The following is a 15,083-nucleotide window of genomic DNA, read 5'->3' on the forward strand; positions in this document are numbered from 1 at the left end:
AGTGTCTCTCCTCTTGCTCCAGATGCCAGACGTTATTCCTGCTCCCAAACGTGAGGTCCTACAGCAGGGTGGCGACACATAAGAGCTGTATTCCTTTTTCTGGGCAAACTAATAAATTCTCCTACCAAGGCAAGAGAAAAAAACAGATCCCTAGACACTGCCCAAGATCTTTTGTCATCAGTCCAGGGATGGAGGGAACCAGGGATGAGACTTCCTCTTTGCTAAGTTTTAGACATTCACTCAGGCCATTCCCCATGAGCCATCCTTCTGGATAGCCCTCCTGTTCATTAACAGATGTTTATTTAGCACCCACAGTGTGCCACACACTTTTATAAGCCCTTAACAAGTATTAACGCATTTAAACTTTGTAACAAATCTGTAATGTAGGTGCAGTTATTATCCCACTTTGCAGACAAGGAAACTGAGGCCCAAGGAGGTTAAGTGACTTGAACAAGGTCACACAGCCAGCAGGTAGAAGATCAGGATTCCAGCTCCAGAGTCCCAGCGAAGCAAGCCGAGGATACTTTTGGGGGTCCTATGTCCCTACTTTTACCTTGCCTCCCTCAAAAACGCCTGGGATCTTTTTACAGATCTCCTAGAAACCCGAGGCCACTAGGATATTTCCTTGCTGTAGAATCCATACTGAAGTCCAAGATACTTCTGTTCTTTATTCCCTTCCCATGTATTTAAACTAACAAACCAGGCAATTAGGGCCTCATTTATTCTTTCTTTCTCCAGGTATTCACTGAGTGTCTACCAGGTACTGGACCCATGCTGGCTGCTGTGGGTGGAGGAACCACTGGCTGAAGGGCCAGTGTGTGTTTTCTGTAGCGTAACAAATGCCTGAATTTCCCTTTGAATAGAGTAAGCTGTAAAAAAGGTCATTCTCTTTAATGAAAAGAAGGCCAAAAGGAGAGAGAATTAAATCAGAGAATGTAAGAGCTAGCACAGCCCTCCTGCTCAGCTCACAGCCTCCCTCTTATCCCTGAGGAACTTTGGTTTCATACAAGAGATAAAAGGTACTTCCTTACTCATAAAAATGAATGAAATTTTGCCATTCGCAGTAACACGGAAGGACCTAGAGGGATACTAAGTGAAATAAGTCAGACAGAGAAAGACATACTGTCATGATTTCACTTAAATGTGGAATCTAAAAAAAGAAAACAAACAAATGAAGACAACAGAACAGAAATCGACTCAGAGATAGAGAACTAACTAGTTGTTACCAGTAGGCAGAGGCAATGGGGAGGGGCAAGATGGGGTAGGCGATTGAGGTATAAACTACTGTGTATAAAATAGATAAGCAATGAGGATATATCGTACAGCACAGGGAATATAGCCAATATTTTATAATAACTTTAAATGGAGTATAATTTCTAAAAATACTGAATCACTGTGTTCTATACCTGAGGTAATATTGTTTCTCAACTATACTTCAATTTTTTTAAAAAAAGAGGTACAAGGCACTTCTTAACCAATAAAACCCAGTGGGCAAATCAGGGCCCAAGACATGCATGGGCACTGAGTTTATTCCCTCCCAGGCTGGGGAAGGGCTTCCCAGTCAGGCGGTGACCGGTGACCGGTGGCTGGGTGGAGAGGGGAGTGAATGCACTCCAGGCACGGGGCGGGGGGAGGGGGGGTGAGGTGGAGGGGGCGTGCGCAGGGTCAGAGGTGAGAGGCAGAGGCTGCTATAGCTAGTTTAGTATAACCAGACTCCTGGTGTTTTCCTCTGACTCCCAGACCCTTATGTCCAACTGCCTTACCTAATCTCATCAACTGTGGGTACTTGAGAAGCACCTCAAGATGTCTAACTCATGACCTTTCCTCCACCTGGCCCTTCTTCCCATTAGTTCAGAGTATGGGATTGCTGTCCATCCAATTATGTAATCCAGAAACCCAGAGCTCATCCTGAGTGATTCCTCTCCCTCATCCCCCAGTCCAGTCTTCACCACACACTGTCCATTTTCCTCCCTAAATAGTTTTCCAGCCTGGCCTCCCTGTTCCATCTCCGCCGTCACCCCAGCCTCAGCTTTGTTATTTGCCATCTGGAACACCACAGGAGGTTCCTGACTGGCATCCTTGCATCTGCCCTTCTCTGCACTGTGGTCTCAGTCACCAGGAGATGAGTCTGGAGGCTGAGTGGAAGGCAGAGACAAAATAACTAAGGGTCTTATGTGCTAAGCTAAAGGGTTCATTCATTCATTCATTCTTGCATTCAGCAACCACTTATTTTTTTTTTTTAACAACAATGAAATTTATTATTATTATTATTTTGCTTCAAAAATTTATCATCTAGGCTTTATTCTGATCCACCCCAAGACACTGAAATGCTACAGTTTTCTGTTTTTTGTTAGTCGCTATTTCCAAGGGAAATTCCAGAGGGAATGATTTCTTTTTTAAAATTTTTATTGGAGTATAGTTACTTTACAATACTGTGTTTATATATATGCACACATCCAGTCTTCTTTAGATTCCTTTCCCATGTAGGTCATTACAGAGTATTGAGTAGAGTTCCCTGTGCTGTACAGTAGGTTCTTATTAGTTATCTGTTGAGCACTGCTCTGTGCAGACACTGTTCTAGATGCTGGGAATGCAGTGATGAATAAAACAAGTCCCTAGTCTTGTGGAGCTTACACCTTAGAGCTGGAAGACAGACATTAAACACATAACAAGTCAGGTGGTCACATGTGTTACAGAGAAGAGGGGGAGGGGAAAGTGAGGAACAGTGCTCTTTTATATAGGGTGGCTGAGGAAAGTATGTCCAATAAGGTGACAGCTAAGCAGCAGCCCAAAGGGCATGGGAGTGAGCCAGGATAACTGAAGGAAGGAATGTTCCAGACAGGGGGACTAGCAGTGCAGAGGTTCCTGGGCAGGATCAGGCTGACATGCTCAAAAAGAGCAAGAGGACTGGTGAGGTTGGCATGGGGTTGGGGGGAGCTGGGGGCTGGAGCAGCAAATGAGGCCAGTGAGGTAAGGACTGGGGCAGCTGGGTCAGGCCTGTGGGCCGGATGAGATGAGTGGTGTTATCTGAGTGAATCTTAAAGGACCACCATGTTGAGGACAGGCTCAGAGAGGCAAAGGCAGAAGAAGAGAAGCCAGTGAGGGGGTGAAAGATGGACTAGGTGGTAGCAGAGGAGCTGAGAGGCAATCGGACTGCGTGTTTCGAAGGCAGCGTTGATAGGAGTTATAGATGGATTATGACCTGAGGGCCATTCTTTTGGGAGGGGGGCAGGTCTGGGGAACAGACTTCCAGGGTCGCGGGCCCGGGGGAGCTCTGGGTCAGGGCAAATGAGCTCTGCTCGCTGGTGTTGGCACCTTTGTACACAGGAACTAGATCAGCCCGACTTTTCCAGACCCTTGGCTGGAGGGACTGAGCTTAGAGTGTTCCAAACCCTGGCCCAGAGTGGTCCCCTGCCTTCGGCGCATTTCCCTGCAGGAAGAGTCATGGGAAATAAAGCAGCAGACGGCAAAGGCAAACACTGCCCTCATACAGCCCTTGCCTGGCACAATGGCTTGTCCCCGCCACTGCTGGGGTTGCAGTGAGGATGTTGTGGTTTCTGCCCTGCAGTGAGTCTTTGACACCCTTGTCCTCACTTTATTTCAGAATCTAAGTCCATTGATGATTGTGAGGAGCTGGTGATCAATACTACGGCAACGGTCAACAACTTATCTTACTACCAAGTGAAGAATTCCATAATTCAAGACAAAAAGCTATATATTGCTGAATGTAAGGTTCAGAGTTGGGTTTGGGTGGATGCATGTTCATTTAAGGTTTTGACTTTACTAACTAAACACAGAACTGGAGGCATTTATATTTTCTGATTTCTGGTACTACTGTCTAAGAGCCTGATTTAATTTTAAGAAAGTTGAATATGGGGACACATTAGTTTCTTAGTTCTGGCTCAAGTCTCCTATAGTTGGAATTTTATTATCATTTTTAATTTTAAAATTACCAGTATTTAGCATGATATTGGTTTCTAATAGCCTTTAAATTGAAACTTAAATTCACTAATTTTATTTCTCTGGTCTCAAAACCCAGTGCTCTTAAAGCTCCTTGTGAGTCACAACATGGATGGAATCCTGGCGGCTGTGCGCGTTTTTGGAAATCTCTCCCAGGACCATGACATCTGTGATTTCATTGTGCAGAAAAATGGTGAGTTAATGACACTCACATTCATAAACAGGCATGTCTTGCCAATGAACAGCTGAGCGGTTTTGCAGCTTGGGTCATGACAACGTGATACTTGTTTCTGCTTTGGGACAAGTGGTGCCTCACATTCTGTTCCGTCCATCCATAAGGCTCTCGGCTCAGGATGCCAAGACGGACCTAGGCTGTGTTCTTAGTGTTTCTCTCTCCTTCATAAGTGGTCTTCTGAGTTTTGAGATGGCGCATGTGTGCCTGTGTGTGTGTGCGTGTGTATGTGTTTAAAGGAAACAAGTAATCTGTACACATCATTTCTGTCCATGGGAATGGACTCAGAAGACATTCTCCATCATGCACTGGAATGTCTATTATAGTACTGCTTGTAATCGTGAAAAATGGAAATAACCTAAATGTCCACCAACAGGTAAGAGGATAAATACATTACAGTATATTCATGCAACCAAGCTTCTACAGCAATGAAAATAAATGAGCTAGAAGTTCACGTATCACCGTACATCAACCTCAAGCGTGCAATATAGGAGCAAAAAGGCTAGTAATCGGAGGACATATATGAAATAATGCCATTAATATAGTTTTAAAACCTGCAAAACAATCTTGGGTATTATTTATGTACTATTCACGTGGTAATGGAATAAGGTATAAATGTAGTTGGAAATGATAAATTCCACATTTAAGACAAAGTTACATTTGAATGGTTGCCCCCAAATATAAAATTGAATCTGTAATGTTTTATTTCTTAAACTGGGTAGCAGGTACACAAGAGTGTATACTAAACATACTGTTTGTATGTCTTAAATATTTCATGTAAAAACAGTAAAAAATACCTAATTATTTATGTTCATAATAGAAACTTTGGATAATACAGATTAAAAACAACACTACCCCAGAGATAACTGTTAACATTTTAGTGTATATTCTTTTTTTTTTTTTTTTTTTTTTTGTGGTATGCGGGCCTCACTGTTGTGGCCTCTCCCGTTGCGGAGCACAGGCTCCGGACGCGCAGGCTCAGCGGCCACGGCTCACGGGCCCAGCCGCTCCACGGCATGTGGGATCCTCCCGGACCGGGGCACGAACCCGTGTCCCCTGCATCGGCAGGCGGACTCTCAACCACTGCGCCACCAGGGAAGCCCCTAGTGTATATTCTTTAGACTCTTAAAAACACACATGTGATGCAGCCTTTGCCAAGCTCACCGTGTGACACATCAGTAGGCCAGGGTCTGCACAGGGTAGCCACCTCTCAGGTGAGCAGTAGAACAGAGCACACACCTTACTCATTCTCCCCAACCCTTTGCCCAGCGCCTGCGGGGGGATGAGAAGACAGGACAAACAGTTCCATTTCTAGGGGTAAGGGAAGGCTGGGAGCCTGTCCTGATGTGAGACATCCCCTACCCTGGAAGTCCGGCCTCACTACAGGCGTGTTTCCTGCGGTCTGAGCGAGTCTTCCCTTACAAGCTGTGGCCTTGGAAGACTCCCAGGAAGATCTCCACTGGAGCCTGTGCTCCCCTCTCTCAGAGCTGTGTGTATAAAGAAAGTTGCTGCTGGAGGTTCATAAGGGCCCTGGAGAACAACCAGAAGTTAGAGATGAAATGAATGGCACCTGTGTGATTGGAAGGCCGTGGTTCCCTCCTCTCCGTGGGCGGGGGCTCTACCACTGCCTGGGAGGGGGAGCTGATGCCTGCGTCAGATACAGCAATATCAGGGGACAGGGGACCTGGGGGGCGGGGAGCAGGTTCTGAAGTGGTGGATGTTGGTTCTGAGCAGTGGGGGAAGTCCACTTAGGAAGAGTGGACCGAGTCCCCTAGCAGGGTTTCCAGTTTTGTAAGCTGCTCCCCATTTCCCCTTTGCCATTTGAGAAATGAAATACAGCTGGGGCCCCTGAGCTTTACTGGCCTGCATTCGTTCTCTGCCCTCCCAGTTCACAAGTTCATGATTGCTCTGCTGGATGCTAAGCATCAGGATATTTGCTTTTCTGCCTGTGGTGTTCTTCTAAATCTCACCGTGGATAAAGACAAGCGTGTCATCCTAAAAGAAGGAGGTGGCATTAAAAAGTAAGTTCAAGGCATGGAGTCCTGACTCTGTCAGGATTCAGAGGACATAGTTTTCCGGGGAGCTTGGGTCCCTCTCCTCATTTCTCCCAGGCAGAGGTATTTCAACATTTGGAAGTGCCAAGCTAGGGCTAGAGAGGGGATTTAGGTTCCATTGGATGTTAAAAATAATTCAAAGTAGGTTATTGCTACTTTAGAGCTGCTTAAATTTGTAGATATGAAATTAATTTTAATAACACTGAATTTTATATAATGCATATGAAATATCACCAAAAGTTAAGCATCATGTTAAAAATATAAAAATTAAAGAGATCCTGTCCTAATAACTTCTCAATTTGACTTTTATTAACTCAGGTTAGTGGATTGTTTAAGGGATTTTGGTCCCACTGATTGGCAGCTGGCCTGCTTGGTGTGCAAAACTTTATGGAACTTCAGTGAAAATATCACCAGTGCTTCGTCATGTTTTGGAGATGAGGCCGCCAACACACTCTTAGTCCTGCTCTCATCGTTTTTAGGTAAGACTCCTGACTGTGAGTCTGTGAGTTTTATCAAAATGAGAAAAAAATTTTGTGTGTGACCTGTATGGATAAAAATTGGTAGGCGTTTGGGTGGCTTTGTTTCTATTAAGTAACAAGAGCATGTTAAAGATTATTATAATTTGGAGCCCTCTGGAAGAGGCTGAGTGTTATTCACAGTGGGATGCAAGGACTTTTAACTCATTGCCTGATGTCATGATTTCTTCTGTGGCTTTTCCCCCTTGTTTGCATTTTCTGTAAACTGCATAAGTAGAAGACCTAGGCAGAAATGTATTGCTGTTGTTTAAAAAGTATATAGACATTGTCGTAATTGAGAAAATACGGCTAAAAGCTACTCTGAATTAAGTCACACTTTTCATGAACCCGTACGTTTTGATTAGCATCTATGTTAATTATGTGAGGGAGGGTCTGTGAAACTGTGACATTACAGTGGGGCCCTACATTGAACGGTGGGAAATCACTGATACAAACCAAAGGAAAGATGAGAGTGTCTTACCTTGAAAAATTTCTACTTTTAGGATAATATTTTCATCCTGGGTAAGGTCTAACAGCAGTGGTTTGGGTCAGTAAATGAGTGTTTAAATAATCTCTTTTCCAAAACGGAGGTGTCCCTCCCATTGCCTAGGCACTGTGCTGGATCAGCAAGGCCGTGTGGAAAGACTCGGTTTGACTCAGAGGCTGTGGATTCAAATCCAGCCTCTCTCGGGGGGTGGGGTGGTGGGGGGTGACTCGACAGGAGACTCTCTCAGAACCTATCTTTTCGTCTGTAAAATGGGGACATGATATCCCTGCCCTGTCGCAGGGAGTCGTGAGAATCAAACAAGCATCCTAAGAACACTCCGGGAAGACCAGAAGGCTGTAGTCAGACAATTCTGAGTTAAGGCCTCACTTTATCACGTACAAGCTTTTAACCTTGGGCTTAACCTCTCTGAGCTTATATTTTCTCATGTCTAAGATGGGGATGATTGATGTCCACTTTGCAGACTCGTAAGGGTAATAAATGAGCAGACCTGTACAAAGAACCTGATACAGAGACTGACACACAGCAAGGTCTCGAATCACGGTTGTCAAAGTGCTTCATAACGCTAAGTGTCGTAACAATATGTTATTAAAGAGGAACTCGGAACCTGAAGCTATTTGAAAGAATCGGGTGTGCTAGGTTGATGTGAAATTTGCTTTTTTCCAGGTAAATAAAATTTTGCTGCGTAAGAGTAGGAAAAATGAGCGTGACTTTAAGTCATTGAGGTTCACAGTCTGCTCCGTGGACACGAAGCTTTTTTCTCAGGTTGCCGGGAGCAGAAACCTGTGCTCAGCTTGCCTTAATTCAGTTCTCAACTGTGGCAGAACATTGGAATCAGCTGGGGAATTAAAAAACAAAAACAACAGCAAAAAAACACTTGTCCTGGCCCCACCCCCAGGAATTGATTCAGGAGCTCTGGGTGGGAGGCTGATTATCTGCATCATTAAAAAGTTCCACAGGTGAGTCTGCTCTTCAGGCAGCACTGAGAACCTCTGCCCTGGTTAATGAAGGAGTTGAAGGAGAGGATGTCCAGGGAAGAAGGGAGCCAGGAAACAAGCGCATTGCCCAGAGCCTGCTGGACAGGCACTCGGGACCAGGGAGGTTGTTCCAGGTGGAACCAGAGACCCCGAGTGGCCCCCCTCAGTAGCGGGCGTCATCTGCTCCACCCTGCTGAGACCCAGTCGTGCTCTGTGTCTCACCTCTTGTAGGAAAAGTCCTTCCTCCCCCTCGTTCCCTCTAGGCTCCTGCATGGCCATGGCTTCAGCTGCCTCGAGGCTGCTTCTTGCCGTGCTCCGTGAGTGGGACTCTGTCTCCTCTGTTGTTGGCATGACTTTCTGTGTCCCACTGGGGAGACGCGACTGGTTCCGTGAGTCACTCTCCTGGGGTGTTGGGCTTTCGTGCCTCAGGCAGCAGCTGCCTCGACCACAGGCTGTCTGTGGTTTCCTTTGGCACCTAAGTCTGGGGCAGTCAATGATATATAACAAAATGGTGGGGCCGTGTGGCACCTTGAAGGGATGTGGGCACAGCCGGCTGCGCAGCAGGGGCCAGCACACCGGGCGGACACTCGACTGTTCGTGGGCCTGTTCCTACCTCTTCCCTCCCCCAACCTTCCCTACAGCCGGGTTGGGCTTCGCGTGCTTCCCTAACCTTGTACCTTTGCTCAGGCCATATCCCTTACCTACCTGGCCCAATGCTGCCAGTCCTTGCAGGCCCTTCCCATGAGCTTTTCAAGCCCATGGTCATAGGAAATCTATACTACTTATATAGCAATTAATCATGAGCTGTGTAACTTGTTCTGTATTATTGTTTTGTAACTTTTCTCTTTTTTCCCCACTCCAGTGGAGCCACTTTAGGGGAAGGATATTGCCTTGTGCAAAGCAGGTTCTTGATGCTTGTGGATTAACTGACAGTGGTGGTATCTTTAATAGTGCTGTATACTTTTAAAAGCACGTTCATTCTGTCCTTGTAAGATCTCCCTAAGGTCATCAGCCAGGTGACAGATGAGGTAGGTAGGTCTAGGAGGGTTAGGTGACTTGTCTAAGATCATACTGTAGCAAGGCCAGGGCTCTTCATCAGAAAGTAAACATCTAGCCCCTGTGTTTTTCTGCTGTTCCATTACATAGTACATACCCTTACCCTACCCCGCCGTGGAAGGGGACGAAGGCATGGGTAACAAAAATCAACATAGTCCATCAGGGAGCCAGGTCATCACACTGTGGAGGACCGGCTGCTTGCTGGCTCTTCTCTCCACAGTGTGGGCATCAGACCCTTACTTCTGACAGGGTTGTAGCTGTGTCTGGCCAGTTGGGTGGCACCAGGTGAAATTGATATATGAGTGAGAGTATACTTAAATTTCAATTCTTTTACAAAAAATAGCTAAAACACAGGCCATTTTGAAAACAGGATGAGCTGTTAAATCACCAAAGTCCCACGCTGAAGTGTGAGCACTGTTTTTAGAAATAATGGTAGGGCAATTGATAAAGCAATGTAATAAGTTAACCAACTTTGTCTTGACGGGGAACTGGAAAAAGTAATGGTCCTCAATGTGGTTGGGATGTTGACAGTCTTTTAGGAAAGTGGCTTAAAAAGAATGTTGTCTGAAACTTCCTGATGTACTGCAGCCGCTTCTTATAAACTCACTAGCAATGTGTTTATCCTGAAGTTCTTAAGTGGTGTGCCCTGGCACACTAGTCTACTGTGAGCTTCTCTCAGGGTTGCCTGAAAATGGTGATCAGTGTGTGCAGTTTGTTATTGTGAACATAAACGACACTATAGGTTATTTTACGTTCGTCTGTGGTATGTGGAACTTAGCACCTAGGTTATATGACGGGGTAGAGGGGGACCCAGTGTTCAAATTAGAGGATCACATCACCAAGCCCATGCCAAAGAGCCATCAGGTGCTTCTGGAACATGTAAGGACTGTGCCTTATAATAGTCACAACAATAATCGAACCCTCAAGAGCCACCTGGTGCTGAACAGCAAGCTAGGAAATGGTGCAGTGAGTAGGGGAAGCTTTTATTGATGCTGCAGGATCCTTCAGCTGTAATAGATAGAGATTGTGTTATAATGGTCACTGACAAACTTGTTTTGAGTCCTTTAATCCTTTCTAATATCTTACCTAAAATTCTAGTATTTGGAAGTATGTTGTGCACAAAGAAAGCTTAAGAATAATTGGTTATCTAAATCAGCACTTTTCACACTGTGACCAGCATCTTTAAAAAATGAAGTAGCAAAGAAACAGAATATCAGAATATAGTACCTGGGGCTTCCCTTGTGGCGCAGTGGTTGAGAATCCACCTGCCAATGTAGGAGACACGGGTTCGATCCCTGGTCCAGGAAGATCCCACGTGCTGGAGAGCAACTAAGCCCCTGCGCCACAACTACTGAGCCCACGTGCCACAACTGCTGAAGCCTGTGCGCCTAGAGCCTGTGCTTCACAACAAGAGAAGCCACCGCAATGAGTAGCCCCCGCTCACCGCACTAGAGAAAGCCCACACAGCAACAAAGACCCAACGCAGCCAAAAATATATAAATAAATTTATTTTTAAAAAATATATAGTACATGTAGTAATATATAAATAATAAGTAAAATAAGTAAAAATAAGTATTCTATTGTGAAACATTTGCTATTTGTATATGAGTATTTAAGTGTGTGTATATAGTCATCATGTAATATGGACTTCTTAGGTCACAGTAAAAAAAAGGTTGAAAATCATAGACCTAAATTTTTCTTGGATTAGCCTCTGCTATTCTTTGCAGTACAAGTTCCAAAATTTAATACCTAGTGCAATATGACACATTTTATGCATTTGCTGTATTTACTTTGAAACTTGAGACTGCTTTTATCTTACCTATAGGTATTTGGCCACTTTTGTTATCTTGCCTAACCCAGTTTACAATGAATAGTGTCCGAGTGTAGATTAACTAATTATATGCTAAGCCTCAAGAAAAGTAACATAGTCTTGACGGTTCGTTAGATTAAAAAACCCCAGAACACCAAAATAGTGACTTGGCTAAACCCATCAAATCCAACCAAAATCCCTGGGCAGAGGAAAGGGCTGTGGGGTGCCTGGGCAGCCCTCAGCCCTCAGCCCTCAGCTGCTTGGGAAAGAAGGGAATGAAACAAGAGAGTTCATTTTTAATGAAAGTTTAGTGCTTAGAAAATCTGGAGAAGAGTGAGCAGGAAGAAGATCTAGAAATTCAAAAGCACTCAGAGTCTCACAGACTCCTTTTGTTTGGAAGTAGCCCAACGGGAAGGACTTTGAAGGCATTGAACACCATCTGTATTCTCTTCCTTTCAAGGCCCTGATTATCAAATGGGTGGGGAGAGCCAGGTTTGCTTATAGGGGTCTCCATGGAGAGCCTTGCTGAAGTGTGTGTGTCTGCCTGGAACTTATCTCGGAGCTGCATAGCTGTCCACTTGGCTGGAGGAGAGGAGGGGAAGGTACAGACTGGGATTCCAGACTTATCTTATCCTGGGTGGTGACACTAACACCGATAGTGCCAAAGTACACTCTGTGTACTGAAAATATTCAGGGTAGAAAATTTGATGTAAACACTAATGAAGCACTTTATGGTAGGATTTTAATTGGCCTTATGAAAAAAGTTTGCAAATTATGCAAGTAGCAATATTTGTGGTCACTTTAGGACTTAGTGGTTATCACTTAAGAAGGCCTCAGACCTAGGAAGTAGCAGAGCAACCTTCTGACTGGCAGGCCAGTGCATTGTCCTGAGGTCCTTCACGTGGGGTCCAATATAAACAAAAATGCAGTGGTAGGTCGGTGCAGAAACCTCAGTAGCCATTTGTCTTCCTACTTGGGTTGGATATACTTATGACATTCACAGAATTCAGAGTGCCCTTGGATTAAAAGCAAATCAAGGTTGTAATATTGCATTTTTTTTTACAAGTGCTTTTCTGCATTATCCATGGACTCACTTGGGATTCTGATACTCCTTAGGATTCTCAGTCGCCCACTTTTCACTTTTATTGGTGAGAGCATAAGGTGGCAAGGGGAGGGGTTGTCTTTTCAAAGAAGTATGTCTGGCCTGCTCTGAAATGAGCAATTTGATTTTCAGTCAAGTTTACAGTGTCAAATTCAACTATGCTACTTTCCCCAAAGATTTCCTAACTTCTTTTATATCTGTTAACCACTGAAGTAATTAACTTTTCTTATGTGCAGATGAGGAAATAAACTATTAATACTTTGTTTATTCTGAGAAATTGTAATCTGACTTTTGGATGTAGACTTACATGTAAACGTTAGGGATAAATTGAAGTAAGAGCTCAAGTCAATCTAGGATTTTTTTTTTTAAGAAGATTATTATCTTTTTCAAATTAAGAGACTAACCTATACTTATTTAAAAGTTTTTGTAAAGAACAGAAAAGAGTTAAAGAACTAGTCCCATAAAAAAAAAGCCTTGTTGGAATTAGAGATGACCCAGGATGAGTTTAACTCATGCCATCAAAAATTAAACTTTATTCAGTAGGATTATGTTTCTAAATAATTGCTGTAATGTTAATTTTTCTGATACAGATGAAGAACTAGCACTGAATGGGAGTTTTGACCAAGACCTAAAAAGCTATCACAAACTCCATTGGGAAACAGAATTCAAACCGGTGGCACAGCAGCTTCTAAACCGAATTCAGAGTCATCACACCTTCCTGGAACCCCTGCCTGTTCCTTCTTTCTAACATGACGCAGATTAACAACAGAAACAGGAAGTCAGGTCTCCTTCATTCTTAAGAAGTGGCAACATATGTGAACTTTTTTTTCAGTATTAACAAATATTGAAAGTTTTTCAGGTACTGATTTTAGTGAGTAGTCTTAGTATTTTAAAAGAAATAAGCATTTCTTCTTGTTAGGTATTATGGAAAATGAATATACATGTACTTTCTGCTATGAGAAATGTAAGATGAAAATATATGCATGGGATTTCTAAGTAAATGAATTTTTCTTCTATTCTCTATTAAATAATTTAGTTCTAGTCTTAAAATCCTGACTTAACAATTCTAGAATTCAAGTGCTTGTCAGTTCAGTAAATGAACTGAGCAATGAAGACTGTTAGGTTTTGTGTATAGAAAGAATGGTGGTCAACACTATTAGGAATATATTACTACATAAGCATCTGCACTAATTCTTACAGCATCTAATAATAATTTTCTGGTTAGGTACCAGTATTTTTCTGGTTGTCATATTAAAAGAAGGGGGTAATCAGAAACATTTAGAGAAGATTGCTTGGGGCCATCTACTCTTTACTAAATAAGTAAAATAGATGGAAAAGGGAGTATTTTACCTTTTTATTTTCATTTGAAATAAAATGAGTAGACCAGACAATTCTTCTACTTGTAACTCTCTGTGACTAGGGAGGTGATACAATGTACTAGAAAGAGTGTAGGCTTAAGTGTATGGCAGATCTCAGTTTGAATCCTAGCTCTCTCCTGCTTGGGCCTTGGGCAAGTAACTTGATTTTTTTAGCTTCAACTGTAAAATGGCATTAATATCTATTTTAATATCGTGTAGTTTAGGTAAAAAAATGGGCAAATTGTCCAGTATAGTGACTGATGTATAGTAGGTGCTCAATAAATTATGATGGTAATTAGTTTATTAGTTTGCCACTCTTTGTAGGATAAGTTTGGCCTTTGAATAAATGATAAAAAATCAAAGAAATTGAGATAACCATTGTTATCCCATATTAGCCAAAGGTGATTTGGAAATAAAGTAGATTTACTACTCTGCTCTGTAGGGTGAGAGATGAGACATTAATAACCAAAAAGCTCATCTCTCACGCTAACAAAAAACCAAGACTAATGGGATGAAGGCAGGCATCCCAGACTAGATGGGCTCTTAAAACTATTAGAAAAAACGAAATTTCCAGGAACAAATAGACTTACCAAGGGCTCCTCTAGTTTGGTGCTCACCCCTGGTTGGGGCTCAGCAAAATCCTCTAGAGACACTCACCTTATCCATACGTCTTTCATCCATAATTATATGCTAGTAGATTCACTCCAATAGTTGAAATCATTTTTTAAAAGTCTGACAGGCTAATCTCTCAAAAACATTTGAAGATCTAAGTCTTTATTTTAACCATAGCAGGCTATATATTCTACTTTCAGTGAAAAAGATAAAACTCTCTTCCCCCTAAAATAGCACCCTCTGTATTTATAGCTAATATAATAACTCATAGTGGAATACCACTGTACCTGTTCTCCATATTATACTCAGACTCATATGCAAGCTGGAACATCTGGAACCATCTCCCTGCCTTAAAAAAAAATTATGGTGAAAAACACATAAAATTTACTATCTTAACTATTTTATTTTAATTTAAAAAGAAATGTTTTTTTGGGGGGTGCACTGTGTGGCATGTAGGATCTTAGTTCCCCAACCAGGGATCGAACCCACATCCCATGTGGAGGAAGTGTGGAGTCTTAACCACTAGACCACCAGGGAAGTCCCCATCTTAACTATTTTAAAATGTACAGTTCAGTAGTGTTAACTTTATTCACATTGTTCTCCAACAGTTCTACAGAACTTCTTCATCTTGCAAAACTGAAACTCTATAATCCATTAAACAACTCTCCGTTTCCTCCTCTTCCCAGGCCCTAGAAATCACCATTCTACTTTGTTTCCATGAATTTGATTTGACTAGTTTAGATATTTCATACAGCGTTTGTCTTTTTGTGACTGGCTTATTTTACTTAGCCATAATGTCCTCAAAGTTCATCCATGTTGTGGCATGTGATGGGATTTCCTTCCTTTTTAAGGCTGAATAATATTTCCTTGTATGTTTATATCACACTTTTTTATCCATTCAT

At 42.8% G+C, this 15,083-nt stretch overlaps 1 protein-coding gene across 4 annotated transcripts in view; it reads left to right on the top strand.

Annotated features, from left to right (window-relative positions):
• Positions 1 to 15,083, top strand: part of ARMC2 (armadillo repeat containing 2) — a 132,459-nt gene that overhangs the window by 92,132 nt on the left and 25,244 nt on the right. For 2 of the 4 annotated variants that reach the window (XM_059083647.2, XM_067011571.1), the window contains exons 14-18: positions 3,605 to 3,727; positions 4,040 to 4,153; positions 6,081 to 6,213; positions 6,565 to 6,725; positions 12,802 to 13,596. In XM_059083647.2, the coding sequence (XP_058939630.1) occupies positions 3,605 to 3,727; positions 4,040 to 4,153; positions 6,081 to 6,213; positions 6,565 to 6,725; positions 12,802 to 12,959 (689 nt within the window). In that variant the 3' untranslated portion in view covers positions 12,960 to 13,596. Of the gene's footprint in view, positions 1 to 3,604; positions 3,728 to 4,039; positions 4,154 to 6,080; positions 6,214 to 6,564; positions 6,726 to 12,801; positions 13,597 to 15,083 lie in introns of those variants that run through there. The other 2 variants (XM_067011572.1, XM_067011573.1) reach the window with 2 other exon arrangements.

Source organism: Kogia breviceps, chromosome 13 (assembly GCF_026419965.1).
Source record: "Kogia breviceps isolate mKogBre1 chromosome 13, mKogBre1 haplotype 1, whole genome shotgun sequence".
In the NCBI taxonomy this organism is placed as follows: Eukaryota; Metazoa; Chordata; class Mammalia; order Artiodactyla; family Physeteridae; genus Kogia; species Kogia breviceps.